General features: G+C 46.8%; 1 protein-coding gene across 1 annotated transcript; it reads right to left on the reverse strand.

The window, feature by feature from the left end:
- Positions 1 to 440: 440 nt before the first annotated feature.
- LOC120689425 (probable mixed-linked glucan synthase 6) lies at positions 441 to 19,610 on the reverse strand. Its single transcript, XM_039971702.1, has 3 exons — positions 19,504 to 19,610; positions 18,570 to 19,346; positions 441 to 576 (listed from the first exon to the last, which is right to left on the reverse strand). The coding sequence occupies exons 1-3, from the start codon at positions 19,608 to 19,610 to the stop codon at positions 441 to 443; spliced, it is 1,020 nt and encodes a 339-aa protein (XP_039827636.1).
- Positions 19,611 to 20,301: the final 691 nt, after the last annotated feature.

Genomic DNA, 20,301 nt, shown 5'->3' on the forward strand with positions numbered 1-20,301 from the left:
AGAAGAAGAAGAAAGGGGGGGGGAGGAAGAAGAGGAGGAAGCAGCCCCCCTGCCGGTGATTCCAGCCTCCGCCACTGTGTATATGTGGATTTTTCGCTTTGCTGTCGGCCGCCCTCCCGCGCCCTTCACCGGCGCCGCTCCGTCCTCCCTCCCGCCTACATGGTGTTGTTGTCAGTTTCCGTTATTTCCAAACGTATCGGCATTTGGTCCACCGCCTCAGGGATAACGTTCGTCCTGCATCATATCATGTATCCAACAGGAAAGGACAGCCATCAGCACAAAATGATTTTCAATGCATTATATATGTAATATGTTGATCCTTCATCTAATTATATATTCCAGTGAGATGTAACATATGTGCTAGCTCTCGATCGCTTCGCTATGCTTAATTTAATGAGGCAATGAATTGAAACAGGCAGGCATGAAGAGCAACTAACAACTCACTTGTTGCGATACAAGGGGACGTAGTCGTCGTCAAGCAGAAAATTCACGGCGAGGTCGTTCTGATCTGACTGATAATGCTCCAGGAAATCCAAGTCGAGGTTGTCATTTGTTGCTGCCGATGGCGGCGGCGCCCTGTTCAGTTCAGTCAGTAGCGTCGCATACATTAGTAATCAATGTATCGCAAGTAATAGTGCACATGGGCGGATCCAGCGTGGGGGCAAGGGGGGCTCAAGCCCCCCCCTACCCCATGAACTCCATGGAAATTAGAGGAGAGGAGGAGGGTGAAGAAGAGAAAAGAAGGGAGAGAAGAAGAAGAAAGAGGGGGCGGGAGGAAGAAGAGGAGGAAACAGCTCCCCCTGCCGGTGATTCCAGCCTCCGCCACTGATAGTGCAGCAAATAAAAGCAGCAGGATGGGTGGGATTGGAACGCGCATGATGATAGCATGCTCCGGCCAGTAATAAACAATATAATTGAGGGGCTATGTATCTGTCCGATCCTTCACATACTTGCATACTCCCTCCATATCTTTTTACATGTCGTTAGGACATAAAATTTTAGTTTATTTTAGTACAATTATTTGGTCTGAAACATCATATAAAAAGATATGGAGGTAGTATATAACTAGACAAGATACGCAGGCAGCAAGCAAACAAGCGAGCATTTAAGTCATATTGGTTCAAATTAAATTTATTATGTCACAAAATCTATTTGCAGGGATTTTGATCAATGAATTTAAACAAAAATGGCTTACTTATCTCGTTGTAATGATCGGGTATTAAGTTATCTTGTTTTACATTAAATTTATTGTGTCACAAAATATATTTGCAAGGATTTTGATCGATGAATTTAACCAAAAATGGCCTATGGGCCATGGGCCTTATGATTGTTATAATGAACAATTGAATCTTTCTTTCTTATTTCGATTAACATGTTTTTTTCTTTTTATTTAGGTAATTGACTTCAAATTTGTATGAGCAGAGCCATCATCAGAAGCAGAGCAATCAAGCAAAAACACACGAGCAGAGCAGGCATCGTCGGGATGGGATGGACGCACACGCACCGGACATCGTCGTCATCATGCGGACCCGCCACGGGGTTGTTGTTGGAGCGGGAGCCCCCAGGTGCTGCGGAGACGGCGGTGGGAGCGGGGGCCGGCCGAGGACGACGCGTCGCTGTCGCCGGCCATCGCGACGCGGCGAGACGACGAGCGATGGCTGCCTGCCGCTGCCCCAGTAGTACAAGATGCACTAGCATTCTGATGAGGGATCGAAATACCTTGGCACGCACATGTGGTCCTTGTTGTGATCGTTACGCCGGTTGCTGTGCGGGTGGAGGTGCAGATGGAGGTTGCCGCCGCGTTGGCCGGCGGCGAGGCCGGAGGGGCGGCCACAGCACCACCGCACGAGAACGGTACCGAGCCAGCCGGCCAGCGCGACGGCAATGGCGCTGACTAAGGCCAACCCACAGTCCTTTAAAATGAGATTCGAACGTGCCCCATCAGTGGCGGAGGCTGGAATCACCGGCAGAGGGGCTGCTTCCTCCTCTTCTTCCTCCCCCTTCTTCTTCTCTCCTTTCTTTTCTCTTCTTCTCCCTTCTCCCTCCTCCTCTAATTTCCATGGAGTTCATGGGGGTAGGGGGGCTTGAGCCCCCTTGCCCCCACGTTGGATCCGCCCCTGTGCCCCATGGACTTTGGATCGGTTGTGTGCTCTGCGGTACTACCTCCGTTGTCCCAGTATAAATAAATATACTTCTTATATTGGAACTTTTTTCGAATGTTAAAATGACACTTAAGGGAGGTGCTGTACCTACACACCTACGAGATATTGAATTATCTCAGTCACTCTGTTCGGCAGCTCCAGCAGCCTTCAGCTAACGGTATTTTTCTCTCACACCACTCCAACCACCAGCTCCAGCTCCAGCCTAGTGAACAGAGTGAGTATGGACAGCTCGTGATCCTAGGAGTACACCAGTAAGTATCTCCTAGGTGCCTAGGAGCAGATATTGGTTAGCACATGTGCTCAAGATATTGGTCAGCGAACCAAAAATGTGTATGAATGGAATAGTAACAAGAGCGAGCAATACTGAAGAAAACTCACCAGTACGGTGCCTGTGGCGGAACCACCCAAAACTACTGGGCCCGGGTGCACTGATCTTTGTTGCTAAGCAACTCCGACCCAATTTGGCACTCACCGGTAGTTCCTCGAGTGAAGCCTCGATAAAAGCCACGCTATTCCAGGATCAGCAGACAACACCCACACGCAGGTGAGCCCAGAGATTACAACACAGAACATTTCATACATCTCAGAGTGATTGCAGCGGAAAGAAAATTTTATTACAAACCATGTTTAGGGTAGTAAAGTACTATAGAGTTCCAACTACTCAATTATTTAAGTCTCATATTCAGATGAAGTAGTAAAGATAACTAGCGAGATATTGTGATGCATTGGTAAAGCCCGTACGAATGCGTCACTCCGCGGGAGGGTGATTAGCACCAGCTGAAGGACCATCCCACTCAACAGACCAACCCGGAGGCAGAGTACAAGGCCAAGTAAGACTTGCAAACAGATCTTCAAAATTAGTACCTGAAAACAGTGCCACAAGCAAGGCTGAGTATACTAATACTCAGCAAGACTGACCCGTCATCGGATATAACATAGTCCGATAACTAGACATGCAAGGCTTTTTGGTTGGTGGGGTTTGTTTGCCAAAAATGCCGCTAAGTGTTGATCCTTATTTCAGATTTTATTTAGCCATCTTCTAGTTAGATTAACCATTCTAAGTTTGCATCCAACTCTACACAAACATGGTAGAGCAATCATTTAATCAACCAGCAGTATTATCATCATCATGTTCCACTTGTTACTCTATGTGACCGAAATCATTAAGCAATCTCATGCCGTGAGAGGCGGACGATTCCGAATCGAATTTCAACCTGGCCAGGGGAACCTAGACCACACGCATGGGGATCGATTTCGCTCCCGCCCACGCTACTTTTCCCCTTTCTTTCCAGTCCGTGGATCCGGCACACCCTCCCCGACTACAGAGTCCGACCACTCTGCACCCGTACGTCGCGACATAAAAATAAACCCTACTTCTACCAGGAGGGTGCGAGATCGTTCCACTCGCCGGTCCAATCAGGTACTTAAGCTTACCGATTACCATATTTCTCGGTATGTGGTTAGTACATTCAAACGCTTAACGAAATGAGCCACACACCGCGACCTTAGCCATTTTTTTGACTACACCAGCGGGGTATCACAACTACATAACCCCGCCCGTTGTCCTTACATTTTAACAGGAATTAAAGTCAGTACAATTCCTATTTGCTCGCGAGAGGCAGGAAACCACTCGACTTCTACCGTACCTATTTAGCATGGCAACTAGTCGATAAAACGATCCGGTATCAAACATAGGTTCCTAGGGATCATGCATCTAAGGTTTTCGATCAACGCCTAGAAAACTTAAATGCAGAAAACAAAATATTACAGTACAGTAATAGATAGATAGCTGAATGAAAATTCGGAAAATAGTGGGATTATGCTCCGGGGCTTGCCTTCTTGGGCACTGTCAGGCAGAAAGGCTTCTGGGGCTTGGCCCAGGTCTTGAGACAAGTTAGTACAGTTCAGATTAACCTCCTGCTCCGCACGAGAGTCCGCGGGCACCAATTCGTAGTCACCGTCCGCGAGATTAACCGTTTCTATATGCAATGCAAGATTATGAGTTATTCATGGATAGCAATTTCTTTCCTTCACGATAAAGTTGTAGTCCACGAAAGTTAATTTAGTGACGATTTCACATTTCATTGCATGGGCAATCGTTTATAGAGTAGCAAACATAACTACGGTTATTCATGAATGAGTGGGGGTTTGGGTTTTCATTTTTAATTTCAACACATAGCATGCTTTCATTATTCCTTAACAACACAACTACTAAAGAGCTAGTGATGAACACTAAAGTAACTCAGATTCAAAATAAGTACTTATGGTATAGATTTCAGCATTTAACCATAAAGCAAAAACTATAACTATTCATGCAAATGGATTACTCTAGTTGCTTCATCTTTTTGTACAGAATGTTCAACATGGGTTCTGGTGCTACAAATTTTATGGAAGGAACTTCAAAGCATAAACTCAGCACTGAAATTTTTCCAGATTTTATACACTTATACAGCAGAGGTGATAAAAAGATTAAAAACAGCAAGCCATTTACAAAGATTAATTCTACAGAAGGTTTTACTGAGGATTTGGTTCTAAAATTTTTACCAGAGACTATTCACGAGATAAACATACTCCAGAAAATTTTTCAAGATTTAACTCACTATGATAAATTAATTATTCAGTTAACTTAGCATGAGTTTGCATAAATTTATCAAGGTGCATTTGACCAGTATTGCATTTGAACTTTTTATTACAGATATAACATACTCTAAACAAGATCATGCCCAAAAATCATGCCCAGAAACATTGTAGATTACTCAAAACAAAAATAGTAAACCTAACCATAAGATGCTAAGCATGATTATTCGACAAAGCCAAACTCAGTAACTGCAGCTCAAAATTTTTAGACAGGAACACAGAGCTAAAATGAGACTCCAGAAATAAACATGGATTTTTCTGAGCATAACAACTATATATGAGGAATTAAGTTGATTAAACAAGCATAAATCATGGTATATAGCAAATGAACTCTAATAAATCTGAAATTTAGGTATTATCAGTGTTTTCGTTTTACATGCACGCAGTAAAAATTTCAGAGCAAGTTTATGTGTATATTTTCCAGAATTAAATCGAGAAAGCTAACCACAGATTAGAGAATCTTGATTGTTCTAACATGATAACTGTTTTGGTTTGGTGTCATCTTTTTACTGTGACCTTAACATCCTATTAGTGATAACATATCCAAAAATCAAGGTCATTTGATGAGCAGAACTTCATTAACATGCATAAGGTGGTTTTCTTAATCTTTTCCCTAGATTAAATTCGGTTGAGTTTCTGCAAATGTGAATGTTACAAAATTTGTAGATTTTGTTACAAGGATTCCAGATCAGTTGAGTTTGCATTTTTCCGATTTTTCTGTGATTTGTTTCGCATTTTAGGAGTTCACTGGTATACCCTGGGAAACTTGCAGAAACGCCCTTAAACGAAAAAAACAAATTACAACCGGGTCCTTCGCCGGCGTTCTCCGCCGTGGCATCTTGCCGGTGGTGTTCTGCGGTTCAGGGCTTACCGGGGCTGCCACGGGGAGGCGCGTGGGGGAGAAAGGATCGAGGAACACCTACCCTGGTCGACGTTCGAGCGTTTGGAGCACAGGTTCGAGCTCGTCGGCGTTGATGGCGGGTCGGTTGTTCGGTTCGCCGGCGCTGGAGGTGAAGGAGGGCTCGGGGTAGTGGAACAGGGCACGCACGAGCACCGCGTGAGCTCGTGGATGCTTCTGGGGTAGCTGTCGGGCTCGGTCTTCCCCGGAGCTGGCCGGTCCGCGGTGAGCCTGAGCTCGCCGGCGGCGGCGCAAAAGGGAACGGCGTCGGGAGGGGGTCTGGGTTCGATTCCGCGCGCGGGGAGCGTATCTAGGAGGTGGCGAAGCTATTGCGGTGGTCGGAGGGGGCAATGTGGGGCTGGGCTAGCCGGTCCGCGCGAGCGGGATCTCGGCGGCCATGGCGGAGCGGCGGGAGGAGGAAGAAGGGAAAGAAGGGGCGCGACTGTGGGGTTCTGTGGGTCTTTATAGGCCAACGAGCTCCTGGGTGAGGAATGGAGCGACTGGGGGCGGTCGATTTGGCCCTGGGCGAGTCGACGGCGAGCGGGCGGAGCGGCAGCGGCGCGGCGCATGGCTGGGGGTGTCGTGGCGGCTCGGGAGCGGCCTGGGACGCGTGTGCGCGCGAGGATGTGCCAAGGGGCAGGCCAGGTGGCGCGGAGAGGTTTCCCCGGGTCCATTTGGCCGCGGGCGCGCGGTGGACGAAGTCCACCGGCGGCGTACGGCGGGCGGCGCGAACAGAGCAGCCGGGAAAGAGAGGGATGGAGATAAGGGCGTATTTGTGATTTCTGAAATTCCAGGGACCTCTCGGTAATCTAAAATTATCTCCCATTTGGAGGGCTCAAATGGAAAAGTGTTGAATACCACTTTTGCATAACTTTTCAAGATCTACAACTTTCGTGTTATGCAAATTTTCATTTGAAACTCACATTTCGAACTATTGGTAACTTTGCATTTTTGCACAAAAGGGCTTTAGTTTTATTCAGTTTTTGACTTGATTTTGGCTGAAGTTCAATTGAGCACATGTCAATTGAAACACTTCTCATGAGCCAACTAAAATTTTGTGCACATTTTTGAAATAAATTTTGAGTATCTTTCCACTCCTTTTTCTTTTTCCTTTAATTTCTTTTGTATGATTTGTCTTTTATTTGATCCTTTCTCTTTGAATCAATTTCTCAAATTTTTCTTTTAACTTTAACTAAGATACATTGATTGTATTTAAATGTGCTGACACCTGAGGTGTCACAACCTACCCCCCTTAAAAGGAATCTCGTCCCGAGATTGGATGATTGAACTGAGATGGGAAAATGATATACCTGAGGTGGAGCTAAGGAAACCCGGATAATGTTGATTAAGATAATCCTCCGTCTCCCAGGTGGCTTCTTCTTCAGTGTGATGAGACCACTGAATTTTATACATTTTTACCACCTTTCGACGAGTACCTCTCTCTTTTTGATCCAGAATTTTGAGTGGATATTCGGTATATGAGAGATCGGGCTCCACGAAAATTTCCTGTTGATCAATGATTTCCGTAGGAACTCGAACACATTTCTTGAGTTGGGATATGTGGAAAACATCATGGATGGCGGCAAGTCGTGCAGGAAGTCGCAAACGATAAGCCACGGGTCCACATTCTTCAATGATTTCATATGGCCTGACATAGCGAGGTGTGAGCTTACCCCTGACTCCGAAACGTTGAACGCCTCGAGTTGGGGATACTCGTAAATAGACGTGATTACCAACCATGAACTTCAAAGGATCCCTTCTTTTATCGAAATAACTCTTTTGCCGAGACTGGGCTGCTCGGAGATTTGCTTGTACTATTTTTACTTTCTCTTCAGCCTCGACCACTAATTCAGGTCCAAAGATTTGACGCTCTCCAGTCTGGGACCAACTCAAAGGGGTTCGACACCGTCGACCGTACAAGGCCTCGAAGGGTGCCATCTTCAGACTGGCCTGATAGCTGTTGTTATAGGAAAACTCCGCCAAGGATAAACATTTGTCCCAGTTCTTGTCATAATGGATGACACATGCTCGAAGCATATCTTCAAGAATTTGATTAACCCTTTCGGTCTGTCCGTCAGTCTGTGGATGGTAAGCTGAGCTTCGAATTAATTTAGTCCCGAGAGCCTCTTGGAGTTGCTCCCAAAACCTTGCCACAAACTGAGGACCACGATCCGATACAATTGTTTTGGGTATACCGTGTAGGCAGATAATCCGATCCATATAGATCTCAGCATATTTCTTGGCTCTATATTCAGTATGCACTGGAATAAAATGAGCAGTCTTTGTGAGCCTATCAACAATGACCCAAATGGAATCATGGTGCTGAGAAGTATTTGGTAAGCCCACAATGAAATCCATGCTGATATCTTCCCATTTCCAGGATGGAATTGGTAGAGGTTGGAGAGTTCCAGCAACTTTCAAGTGACTAGCCTTCACTCTCTGACAGGTGTCACATTCTGCGACATATTTGGCAATCTCTCTCTTCATGCGAGTCCACCAAAAATTTTGTCTGAGATCTTGGTACATCTTGGTGCTACCCGGATGAATAGAAAATTTAGAGAGATGTGCTTCGTCTAGGATTTGTTTCCGCAGATTAGGATTCTTGGGAACGACTAGGCGATCCTCGAACCACAAAATTCCTTTATGGTCCACTCGGAAACACTTATATTTATTTTCACCTTCTACTACTTGCTGCTTGATGATACCAACACTTTTGTCGTGTAACTGCGCCATGATGACCTGGTCATAGAGTGTCGGTTCCACCGAAATATGATTCAAAGAGCCCTGAGGAATAATTTCTAATTTCAGCCTTTGCATTTCAGCACACAATGTGTCATTATATGACTCCATTGCAAGGCAATTGCAGTGAACCTTGCGACTGAGCGCATCGGCTACCACATTAGCCTTGCCCGGGTGATAATGAACCTCCAGATCATAATCTTTGATTAATTCCAGCCATCTTCGTTGCCTCATATTCAGCTCACTTTGAGTGAAAATGTATTTGAGACTCTTATGGTCGGTATAGATATTGCAATGGGTGCCCATAAGATAATGTCTCCAAAGCTTGAGAGCATGAATAACGGCGGCTAGTTCCAGATCATGAGTGGGATAATTTAGCTCGTGTGGCCGAAGAGCTCGGGAAGCATAAGCTATCACCCGATTGTCTTGCATTAGAACACAACCAAGACCAGTGCCTGAAGCATCACAATAAACATCGTATGGTTTATTGTTGTCAGGTTGAGCCAAGACTGGTGCAGTGGTTAGATGTGCCCTCAATGTATGGAATGCTTCATCACACTTTGTGTTCCATTTAAACTTGACATCTTTTCTTAGTAGTTCTGTCATGGGCTTAGCAATTCTGGAGAAGTCCGGAATAAATCTGCGGTAATACCCTGCCAAGCCGAGAAAACTGCGGATCTGATGAACTGAAGTAGGAGGCTTCCAGTCCATCACTTCTTGTACTTTGCTGGGATCAACTGAAATGCCTTCACTGGATATAGTGTGACCCAGAAATTTGACTGTGTCCAGCCAGAATTCACACTTGGAGAATTTTGCGTACAGCTTATGATCTCTGAGACGTTGAAGAACAATGCGCAGATGTTGCTCATGTTCTGCTTCATCTTTGGAATAGATCAGAATGTCGTCAATAAAGACCACGACAAACTTGTCAAGTTCCGGCATAAATACCGAGTTCATGAGATACATAAAATAAGCCGGAGCATTGGTGAGACCGAAAGACATAACCAAATATTCATAAAGACCATATCGGGTTGAGAAGGCGGTCTTGGGAATATCGCAAGGCCGGATTTTAATTTGATGATAACCCGAACGAAGATCAATCTTGGAGAAAATCTTTGCTCCAGCCAATTGATCAAACAGTACATCAATGCGGGGAAGTGGATATTTATTTTTGATGGTCACCGCATTGAGAGGCCGGTAGTCAACACACAACCTCAGGCTGTCATCCTTCTTCTTTACGAACAGTGCTGGGCAACCCCAAGGTGAAGCACTTGGGCGAATAAAACCCTTGTCCAGAAGTTCTTGCAGCTGGATTTTTAGTTCGGCTAATTCTTTAGGCGGCATTCGATACGGCCTTTTTGAAATAGGGGCTGTACCAGGCTGAAGTTCAATGATAAATTCGATATCCCGGTCTGGCGGCATACCAGGTAAATCGTTTGGAAATACATCTGCATATTCATGGACTACCGGAATATCTTCAAGACGAATATCTTTCATGGCATAGGCACAAGAGTTGTTGCATTGGTGATGAGGTAAATATAAAACCGAATGACCATGGGTTGGAGAATTTATTTCAACGGCTCGGGAAGAGATGTCTAACATTACCCCATGTCTTTTCATCCAATCCATTCCCAGAATAATGTCCATGCCTTCTAGTGGCAACAAGATTAAAGTAGTAGGAACAGTTTTACTACCCAAACTAAGTGGCGCATTATTAACGATTTGGTTTGATGCAACTTTACCACCCGGAGTAGATATCATGAATGATCCTTTCGTGTGGCAAAAATCTAACCCAACACTTGCCCCGAATTTAGAACTAATGAAGCTATGAGATGCACCAGAATCGAATAAGATAACTGCGGGTTGATGGTTTATAGAGAATGTACCCGACATGATTGGTGCTCCCTCGGGTAGTTCAGCAAGGTTGGTGAAGTTAAGTCGGCCCTGCCTGACTTGAATGGTTTGCCTCTTGCCCTTGTTCTGATCATTTCTGCGAGGAGCCTGCCCTTGAGATTGTCCCGCCTGGGGGCACATCTTGGTAAAGTGATCAGGACTCCCGCATCTGAAGCAGCGGTTATTATTATCAGGGCGAGCGGCTGGCTGTGTATGCGGCCTAGGGCCGTTCTGCTGCTGCGGAGGTGCAAATCGAGCTTGCTGAGGAAACCCGAATCGAGTCTGCTGCTGCTGTTGGGGAGGTCGAATAATCCAACGCCCTGGCTGAGGGGCCTTCTGAGAGAGTGCGGGTGGGCTATTTTGCACAATACGATACCTCGGTGCAGAGGCACTCGAGGGTCCAGCAGGTGCCTTGCGCTTCTTTTCAGCGCGGTGTGCAGAAATAAGATCTTCCTGAGATATAGCCATATTCACCAATTCATTGAAGGAGTCTGCACGGACAAGATTTAGCCTTTCTTGTAACTTGGTGCTAAGGCCTCGACGGAAGCGTTCACGCTTCTTAGCGTCGGTATCCGCGTGGTGTCCAGCATATTGACACAATTGATGGAATACTTGGGCATACTGCACCACAGTACGAGTGCCCTGAGTCAAGGCCAAGAACTCGTTGAGCTTACGGTCAAGAAGTCCAGCTGGAATATGGTGAGCTCGAAAAGCCAATTTGAACTCATTCCAATTCACCACATGATCAGCCGGTAGCATCCCGTGGTAATGATCCCACCACATACGGGCTGATCCGCGAAGTTGCTGCGCGGCGTAGCGAGTCTTGTTCGCCTCGGAACAAGGAGTAGTCAATAGAGAAAACTTGGACTCGATCGTGCGAATCCAAGCGTCAGCGTCCAGAGGCTCATCCGCTTTATTGAACAGCGGAGGCTGAGTACTGAGGAAATCTTGGTAGCTCGCTTCTTGTGCGTGATGAGCATGATGCCCACCCCGCGGTTGTTGCTGAGCTTGAACCAACTGCCGCAAAATCTCTGTCTGGGCAGCAAGAACCTCAGCAATACCCACTGGTGGAGGAGGTGGAGGTGGATCGCCATTCCCTCCGGCTCCAAAACCACTAGGGGTGCCTCGAGTTGATCCAACCATCTGAAATGTGAGTATTTTTGCATTAGGCTCATCATTATCATTATTTCAAATGGAATATACAACTCAAAATGACATGGAAGTACTGGAATTTGCTTAATCAGGTTGTGCAGCAAAACCAGTGATACGAAAATGCTCATAACTGGAGTTCGGTACATGATATGGACTTGAAATTTTTACAAGAGATAGGAAATTTCATGATCTACAACTTTGGTAGTCATCACAAAGTCAGATTTCCAGAGTAGGGTAGTCGAAAAATTCATTTACTCCTCCTCTGGTTTTTCTGCTTCACAGAAAACAGAGCTTCTGTAATTTGCGATTTTCTCCTGCAATACTGATCCGTTTGGGCTGAAATTTTGCGAGCAGGTTCCCGATGAAATTTGGAACAACTTTGGTATTCATCTCAGGAGCTAAATACGAAAGGAAAAGAGGATAAAAATTCGAACTAGCTGCTGCCTTCAGCTTTTTGCAGATCACTGATAATTAACACTAGTAGCATTAGGGGTTCATTACATCCATCGTTCTCTCATTTCTACTTGGTCACTCCTAACATCAGTACTAAGGGGGTTACTCAACTCTAAGTTAGCCTAGTAGCCATGATCCAAAAGTAGGCCACACTAAGAGGAGTCTACAAAAGCTAAGAAACAGCGCCTCGGTCTACATGTTGACCGATGCCTCACTTGCCGCGGGAGTGTGAACCTCAACCGGTGCGGGCTGCGGCGCCTGGTCCTCGGAGTCCATCTCTGAAAAGCCCTCGATCTCCTGGGGCTCGTCTTCCTCGTCCACCTGCATCTCGTCGGGAGGTGCGTGAAGGGCATCCTGCGCGTGCTGTATCGCGTGGAGCTGCCCCTGGGCCTCGTCCAACTCAAGCTGCAAGTCGCGAAACTGGTCCTCCAGGAAGTTGATCGTAGCGTCACGATCCGACACAGTGTCCTGAAGCTCGTGAACCTGGCCGTGGAGCTGGGCGATAAGAGTAGCCCTGCTCTCGAGCTCGGTACTAGCCTCCTGAAGCTGCCCATCTCTCAGCTGGACCGCCAGGTGCAAGGCCTGAGCGTGGTCCACCAACTGAGCGACGGCGTAACTCTGGTAAGTGTGAAGCCTGTAGAGGCCGTCCAAGCACATCGCTGTAGTCCGAAGTGCCCCGACCGGGTCAAGGGTAGCGACCACGTCCACGTGTGCCATCCGGTCAAGCCAAAGCGGGTCTGCCGGGTCAGGTGCAGGGAACAACCCGAACGCGGTCAGAACCACCTCCAGAGGGCGCAAAGAGCAAAAGGTGGTCATCGCCCTCATGGCGGTAAGCTCCCAAGTGTCCAGCAGGTAGTGACCGACCATCTGAGTCACGATCGGCTCCCACCCGTTGAGCGGGTGCTGCGGGATCACCATTGTCACACTGCAGCGACGAACTCCGTCCTCCACAAACTCGTGGCCATCGTAAACCGGTGGCTGGAGGTAACCGGCTGCACTCAAAAGCTCCCAAAGACGGCGGGGAAACCCGTCCCAGTGCAGGCAAGCGGAGTGCACGTGCCCCTGCGCGTCAACGACCAGCAGCTCTTCCATCTGTCCAACAAAAGACCGATGGATCAGCTGATGGTAACAAGAACTACTAACTCTGGAATCGTGGAAGAAATGGTCAAAACTGTCGAGAACTTGCTTCAAAAATTCTCAAAAATTTACACAAGATCCCTCTGATATTAAGGAACAATTCATCTAGTCACCACTAAGATCAATTCGGACTCTATGGGGGTGATATGCTCAGGTATTCAGAGTGACGTCAACCAGGAAAACTGAGTGTCCAGAGAGGGTGTATTTTGACTATAACTCTAAACCCAGACGTCAAAAATTTTTCAAATTTTTATGGTAAGTTCATCCCTTAGTTGTATACAACTTTCATGTTGAACGATTTTTAGTTTGAACAACTTATAAAGGTCGAAAAATTTCAGTTGTATAGACTGTTCAGAGTTAACAGTTTTACACAGGGTTGACCCAAAAATACAAAGGCCATGCTAGAAGGCTTAAAATTTTTTCAAATTTTTACAGCAGCTTGATAACTTAGGAAACATCATTTAGTCTTACTACCCCAAGTCGATTTGAGTGACTTAACAGAAGGTTAAAATTCGTGGAAACCAGGTTGCAGACTTTCTGGATGCTCCGTAGGATAGTATTTTTGCTGATTTGCTTGCGATTTCTCCAGAGATTTATTTGCTAACCTTTTTGAGAATGAATGCAGAACCTATACGTCCTCACCAAGGAAAAATTGCCAAGTAACCTTGGTCTTACGCGATGACTTTGGTGGCATACATATTACGTCTCTCACTATATAGCTACTCGATATAGCTAGATAGCCTATAATTCGATTTCGAGTTAGCGTACCTGCAGAAGATTGACAGTATATAAAATGAACCTTTCGTGCCAGCACTCACGAAAGCGTCCCCATACATTACCGATCACTATAGAATCGGCATCCATACCATTACCGCCGTATGGACAACGTTAAGCATACGTTATCGAAACAACGTATTGACTGAGTACCGTCTTTGACGGGGAATTGAATTCCAATTTCGAACCATTACTCCCCATATATTCAACTGAAGTTGGTATATGGGCAGCAGCTCAAGTAGGCCACTGCTTGAGCTCCAGCGTTCGGCTCGCATCACCGACGGGAAGGTCAGACTCCCTCAGCTGACTGAGTAAGCATACCTTCGTGGCGATGATGTAGTTGCAGAATTTAGATTACAGAATTTAAATACTGAAAAGTAATGTGCTGGAAGTTAGCCATACAAAATAAGCCACCTGATTATACCCATAAGATCCCATAGGGCTTTACGTTCTAGACTTGTCCTTGGAGATCCTAAACTCTTTCAAAAACTTTAGTAGTTTTGAAGTCAAGTTTTAAATTGTTGTTTTGAAAACCGAGGTTGCCATCTCTGGTAGGCTGTCTGCGAGCTCTGATACCAGCTGTGGCGGAACCACCCAAAACTACTGGGCCCGGGTGCACTGATCTTTGTTGCTAAGCAACTCCGACCCAATTTGGCACTCACCGGTAGTTCCTCGAGTGAAGCCTCGATAAAAGCCACGCTATTCCAGGATCAGCAGACAACACCCACACGCAGGTGAGCCCAGAGATTACAACACAGAACATTTCATACATCTCAGAGTGATTGCAGCGGAAAGAAAATTTTATTACAAACCATGTTTAGGGTAGTAAAGTACTATAGAGTTCCAACTACTCAATTATTTAAGTCTCATATTCAGATGAAGTAGTAAAGATAACTAGCGAGATATTGTGACGCATTGGTAAAGCCCGTACGAATGCGTCACTCCGCGGGAGGGTGATTAGCACCAGCTGAAGGACCATCCCACTCAACAGACCAACCCGGAGGCAGAGTACAAGGCCAAGTAAGACTTGCAAACAGATCTTCAAAATTAGTACCTGAAAACAGTGCCACAAGCAAGGCTGAGTATACTAATACTCAGCAAGACTGACCCGTCATCGGATATAACATAGTCCGATAACTAGACATGCAAGGCTTTTTGGTTGGTGGGGTTTGTTTGCCAAAAATGCCGCTAAGTGTTGATCCTTATTTCAGATTTTATTTAGCCATCTTCTAGTTAGATTAACCATTCTAAGTTTGCATCCAACTCTACACAAACATGGTAGAGCAATCATTTAATCAACCAGCAGTATTATCATCATCATGTTCCACTTGTTACTCTATGTGACCGAAATCATTAAGCAATCTCATGCCGTGAGAGGCGGACGATTCCGAATCGAATTTCAACCTGGCCAGGGGAACCTAGACCACACGCATGGGGATCGACTTCGCTCCCGCCCACGCTACTTTTCCCCTTTCTTTCCAGTCCGTGGATCCGGCACACCCTCCCCGACTACAGAGTCCGACCACTCTGCACCCGTACGTCGCGACATAAAAATAAACCCTACTTCTACCAGGAGGGTGCGAGATCGTTCCACTCGCCGGTCCAATCAGGTACTTAAGCTTACCGATTACCATATTTCTCGGTATGTGGTTAGTACATTCAAACGCTTAACGAAATGAGCCACACACCGCGACCTTAGCCATTTTTTTGACTACACCAGCGGGGTATCACAACTACATAACCCCGCCCGTTGTCCTTACATTTTAACAGGAATTAAAGTCAGTACAATTCCTATTTGCTCGCGAGAGGCAGGAAACCACTCGACTTCTACCGTACCTATTTAGCATGGCAACTAGTCGATAAAACGATCCGGTATCAAACATAGGTTCCTAGGGATCATGCATCTAAGGTTTTCGATCAACGCCTAGAAAACTTAAATGCAGAAAACAAAATATTACAGTACAGTAATAGATAGATAGCTGAATGAAAATTCGGAAAATAGTGGGATTATGCTCCGGGGCTTGCCTTCTTGGGCACTGTCAGGCAGAAAGGCTTCTGGGGCTTGGCCCAGGTCTTGAGACAAGTTAGTACAGTTCAGATTAACCTCCTGCTCCGCACGAGAGTCCGCGGGCACCAATTCGTAGTCACCGTCCGCGAGATTAACCGTTTCTATATGCAATGCAAGATTATGAGTTATTCATGGATAGCAATTTCTTTCCTTCACGATAAAGTTGTAGTCCACGAAAGTTAATTTAGTGACGATTTCACATTTCATTGCATGGGCAATCGTTTATAGAGTAGCAAACATAACTACGGTTATTCATGAATGAGTGGGGGTTTGGGTTTTCATTTTTAATTTCAACACATAGCATGCTTTCATTATTCCTTAACAACACAACTACTAAAGAGCTAGTGATGAACACTAAAGTAACTCAGATTCAAAATAAGTACTTATGGTATAGATTTCAGCATTTAACCATAAAGCAAAAACTATAACTATTCATGCAAATGGATTACTCTAGTTGCTTCATCTTTTTGTACAGAATGTTCAACATGGGTTCTGGTGCTACAAATTTTATGGAAGGAACTTCAAAGCATAAACTCAGCACTGAAATTTTTCCAGATTTTATACACTTATACAGCAGAGGTGATAAAAAGATTAAAAACAGCAAGCCATTTACAAAGATTAATTATACAGAAGGTTTTACTGAGGATTTGGTTCTAAAAGTTTTACCAGAGACTATTCACGAGATAAACATACTCCAGAAAATTTTTCAAGATTTAACTCACTATGATAAATTAATTATTCAGTTAACTTAGCATGAGTTTGCATAAATTTATCAAGGTGCATTTGACCAGTATTGCATTTGAACTTTTTATTACAGATATAACATACTCTAAACAAGATCATGCCCAAAAATCATGCCCAGAAACATTGTAGATTACTCAAAACAAAAATAGTAAACCTAACCATAAGATGCTAAGCATGATTATTCGACAAAGCCAAACTCAGTAACTGCAGCTCAAAATTTTTAGACAGGAACACAGAGCTAAAATGAGACTCCAGAAATAAACATGGATTTTTCTGAGCATAACAACTATATATGAGGAATTAAGTTGATTAAACAAGCATAAATCATGGTATATAGCAAATGAACTCTAATAAATCTGAAATTTAGGTATTAGCATAAGGTGGTTTTCTTAATCTTTTCCCTAGATTAAATTCGGTTGAGTTTCTGCAAATGTGAATGTTACAAAATTTGTAGATTTTGTTACAAGGATTCCAGATCAGTTGAGTTTGCATTTTTCCGATTTTTCTGTGATTTGTTTCGCATTTTAGGAGTTCACTGGTATACCCTGGGAAACTTGCAGAAACGCCCTTAAACGAAAAAAACAAATTACAACCGGGTCCTTCGCCGGCCTTCTCCGCCGTGGCATCTTGCCGGTGGTGTTCTGCGGTGCAGGGCTTACCGGGGCTGCCACGGGGAGGCGCGTGCGGGAGAAAGGATCGAGGAACACCTACCCTGGTCGACGTTCGAGCGTTTGGAGCACAGGTTCGAGCTCGTCGGCGTTGATGGCGGGTCGGTTGTTCGGTTCGCCGGCGCTGGAGGTGAAGGAGGGCTCGGGGTAGTGGAACAGGGCACGCACGAGCACCGCGTGAGCTCGTGGATGCTTCTGGGGTAGCTGTCGGGCTCGGTCTTCCCCGGAGCTGGCCGGTCCGCGGTGAGCCTGAGCTCGCCGGCGGCGGCGCAAAAGGGAACGGCGTCGGGAGGGGGTCTGGGTTCGATTCCGCGCGCGGGGAGCGTATCTAGGAGGTGGCGAAGCTATTGCGGTGGTCGGAGGGGGCAATGTGGGGCTGGGCTAGCCGGTCCGCGCGAGCGGGATCTCGGCGGCCATGGCGGAGCGGCGGGAGGAGGAAGAAGGGAAAGAAGGGGCGCGACTGTGGGGTTCTGTGGGTCTTTATAGGCCAACGAGCTCCTGGGTGAGGAATGGAGCGACTGGGGGCGGTCGATTTGGCCCTGGGCGAGTCGACGGCGAGCGGGCGGAGCGGCAGCGGCGCGGCGCATGGCTGGGGGTGCCGTGGCGGCTCGGGAGCGGCCTGGGACGCGTGTGCGCGCGAGGATGTGCCAAGGGGCGGGCCAGGTGGCGCGGAGAGGTTTCCCCGGGTCCATTTGGCCGCGGGCGCGCGGTGGACGAAGTCCACCGGCGGCGTACGGCGGGCGGCGCGAACAGAGCAGCCGGGAAAGAGAGGGATGGAGATAAGGGCGTATTTGTGATTTCTGAAATTCCAGGGACCTCTCGGTAATCTAAAATTATCTCCCATTTGGAGGGCTCAAATGGAAAAGTGTTGAATACCACTTTTGCATAACTTTTCAAGATCTACAACTTTCGTGTTATGCAAATTTTCATTTGAAACTCACATTTCGAACTATTGGTAACTTTGCATTTTTGCACAAAAGGGCTTTAGTTTTATTCAGTTTTTGACTTGATTTTGGCTGAAGTTCAATTGAGCACATGTCAATTGAAACACTTCTCATGAGCCAACTAAAATTTTGTGCACATTTTTTAAATAAATTTTGAGTATCTTTCCACTCCTTTTTCTTTTTCCTTTAATTTCTTTTGTATGATTTGTCTTTTATTTGATCCTTTCTCTTTGAATCAATTTCTCAAATTTTTCTTTTAACTTTAACTAAGATACATTGATTGTATTTAAATGTGCTGACACCTGAGGTGTCACAGTGCCCTCCCACTGGGATCCGTCGGCCATCCAGGTGGCCCTGGGCTCGCCGTCCTTGAGCCCCCTGGCGGCGTTGTACGCGTCGGAGTCCCACTGGGATCCGTCGGCCATCCAGGTGGCCCTGGGCTCGCCGTCCTTGAGCCCCCTGGCGGCGTTGTACGCGTCGGAGCGCTGCTTGATCTCGTGCTCCAGCCCGTTGATCCGCGCCTTGAACTCGTCGTACTCGTTGCGCACGCGGCGGCGGTCGTTGACCAAGTCCTCCTGCGCGCGGCCCATGTAGGGGTGGCTCTTGAGCTCGAAGTAGCTCTCGGGCCCGCGCGGTTCGATGCCGTGCTTCCGGCAGAAGGGCACCCAGACGGTGGCGAACTTGGCGGCCTCCGCCATGGCCTCGTAGGTGAGCAGCATGCTCGAGTCGTCGGAGAGGCAGCAGGTGTTGCGCTCCACGGGGTAGTCGGCGGCCAGGATGGAGAGGATGGAGTTGGCCGTGCTGAGGATGGGCTCCTTGAACGGGTCGGCCGTGGTGACGAAGATGTCGAGCCCGGGGAGGCGGGAGGTGCCGTCGGCGCGGTCGAACCGCTGCCGGAGCACCACCAGGTCGGGCACGCGGGTGATGGGGTTCAGCTTGGGCAGCTGGTCGAGCAGCCAGGTGAAGCCGAACCAGAACTCGCCCGCGTTGGAGGTCACCCACAGCCACAGCGCGTCCGGGTTGCGGTGCGAGATGCGCCACAGCGTGAAGGCGATCAGACGCACGAATATGAGCACCCTGCATCCACATTCATTCGGATTAATTATTAGTCATCAGGGTGCGAGTTACTTACAACTGAATATTTTTTTACTACTACTTGTTTTGCCAAGTTAGTTATAGTTTACAAATATTATTTGAAAGAAAGAAAGAATTTGGAAGAGGCGGTGCTAATCACGAGGGGTTATTAATTAAAGCGTGAGTGGTGATTGAGTGCGAGCACGACGCACGAATATCTTGGCGGTGGCGGCGGCCCGGCAGTGGCCAGTGCAGTGCCCACGGCATGGCCGATGATTACATGCCTAAGCGGCCGCTATCTTCACAGCCCGGCGATCCTCTCGATGGCCTGGCGAACTCAGCGCCCCAGTCGACAGCACCTCGCGATCGGCGACCAGCCAGCAGCCCGGCAGCTAACAAGCCCGGCGATGATGCCTAGATGGCACCGGCGGCGAGCACATCATCATCTTGACAGGCCCTGTACTGTCAATACATCTGCGGAGGAGATCGGCGGCGCCGTCTCAGAATGTGGAGGGAGAAGAAAGGAATCAGTAGGGTTTTGGAAGATAATTGATTAGTTCATTCATTGATTGATAATCTCAGAGAGAGCATTGGTATATATAACACCCACATGGGCTACCTTACATGGGGTTTTCCAGCCCAACAACCAAGGCTCGAAGGCCTGATTACTACTCACACATGGCCCATACCCAGGTCATGACATTCCCCCCTCCTTAAGCGATAGCTTGTCCTCAAGCTGTGAAATTGAATGAACAGTGTCGTTTTTGACCAAGATCACACAATAATACTACCTTTTGAAAGTGGAGGTCTCAAGGGTCTTCGGTCACCAGGGTGTAGAACTGAACTTTGAAAATGATCTTGCCAGCACCTTGATAAATTCTTGAGCTCACACTTGCATGATCTTCAAATAGGTTACAGTAGGTTCTGCTGTTGCCAACACAGTATAAAAACAGTAATC

The sequence above is a fragment of the Panicum virgatum genome, chromosome 9N, assembly GCF_016808335.1.
Source record: "Panicum virgatum strain AP13 chromosome 9N, P.virgatum_v5, whole genome shotgun sequence".
Classification (NCBI taxonomy): domain Eukaryota; kingdom Viridiplantae; phylum Streptophyta; class Magnoliopsida; order Poales; family Poaceae; genus Panicum; species Panicum virgatum.

Excerpts from the sequence above, each read along its gene's own strand:
- LOC120689425 (XM_039971702.1), bottom strand. The coding sequence starts at position 19,610 with ATGCCGTGGGCACTGCACTGGCCACTGCCGGGCCGCCGCCACCGCCAA. Across the intron at positions 19,347-19,503 it reads GCTTTAATTAATAACCCCTC|GGTGCTCATATTCGTGCGTC; the intron begins GTGATTAGCACC and ends ATGTGGATGCAG. Across the intron at positions 577-18,569 it reads GGCACTGTGACACCTCAGGT|GGCGCCGCCGCCATCGGCAG; the intron begins GTCAGCACATTT and ends TGAACTGAACAG.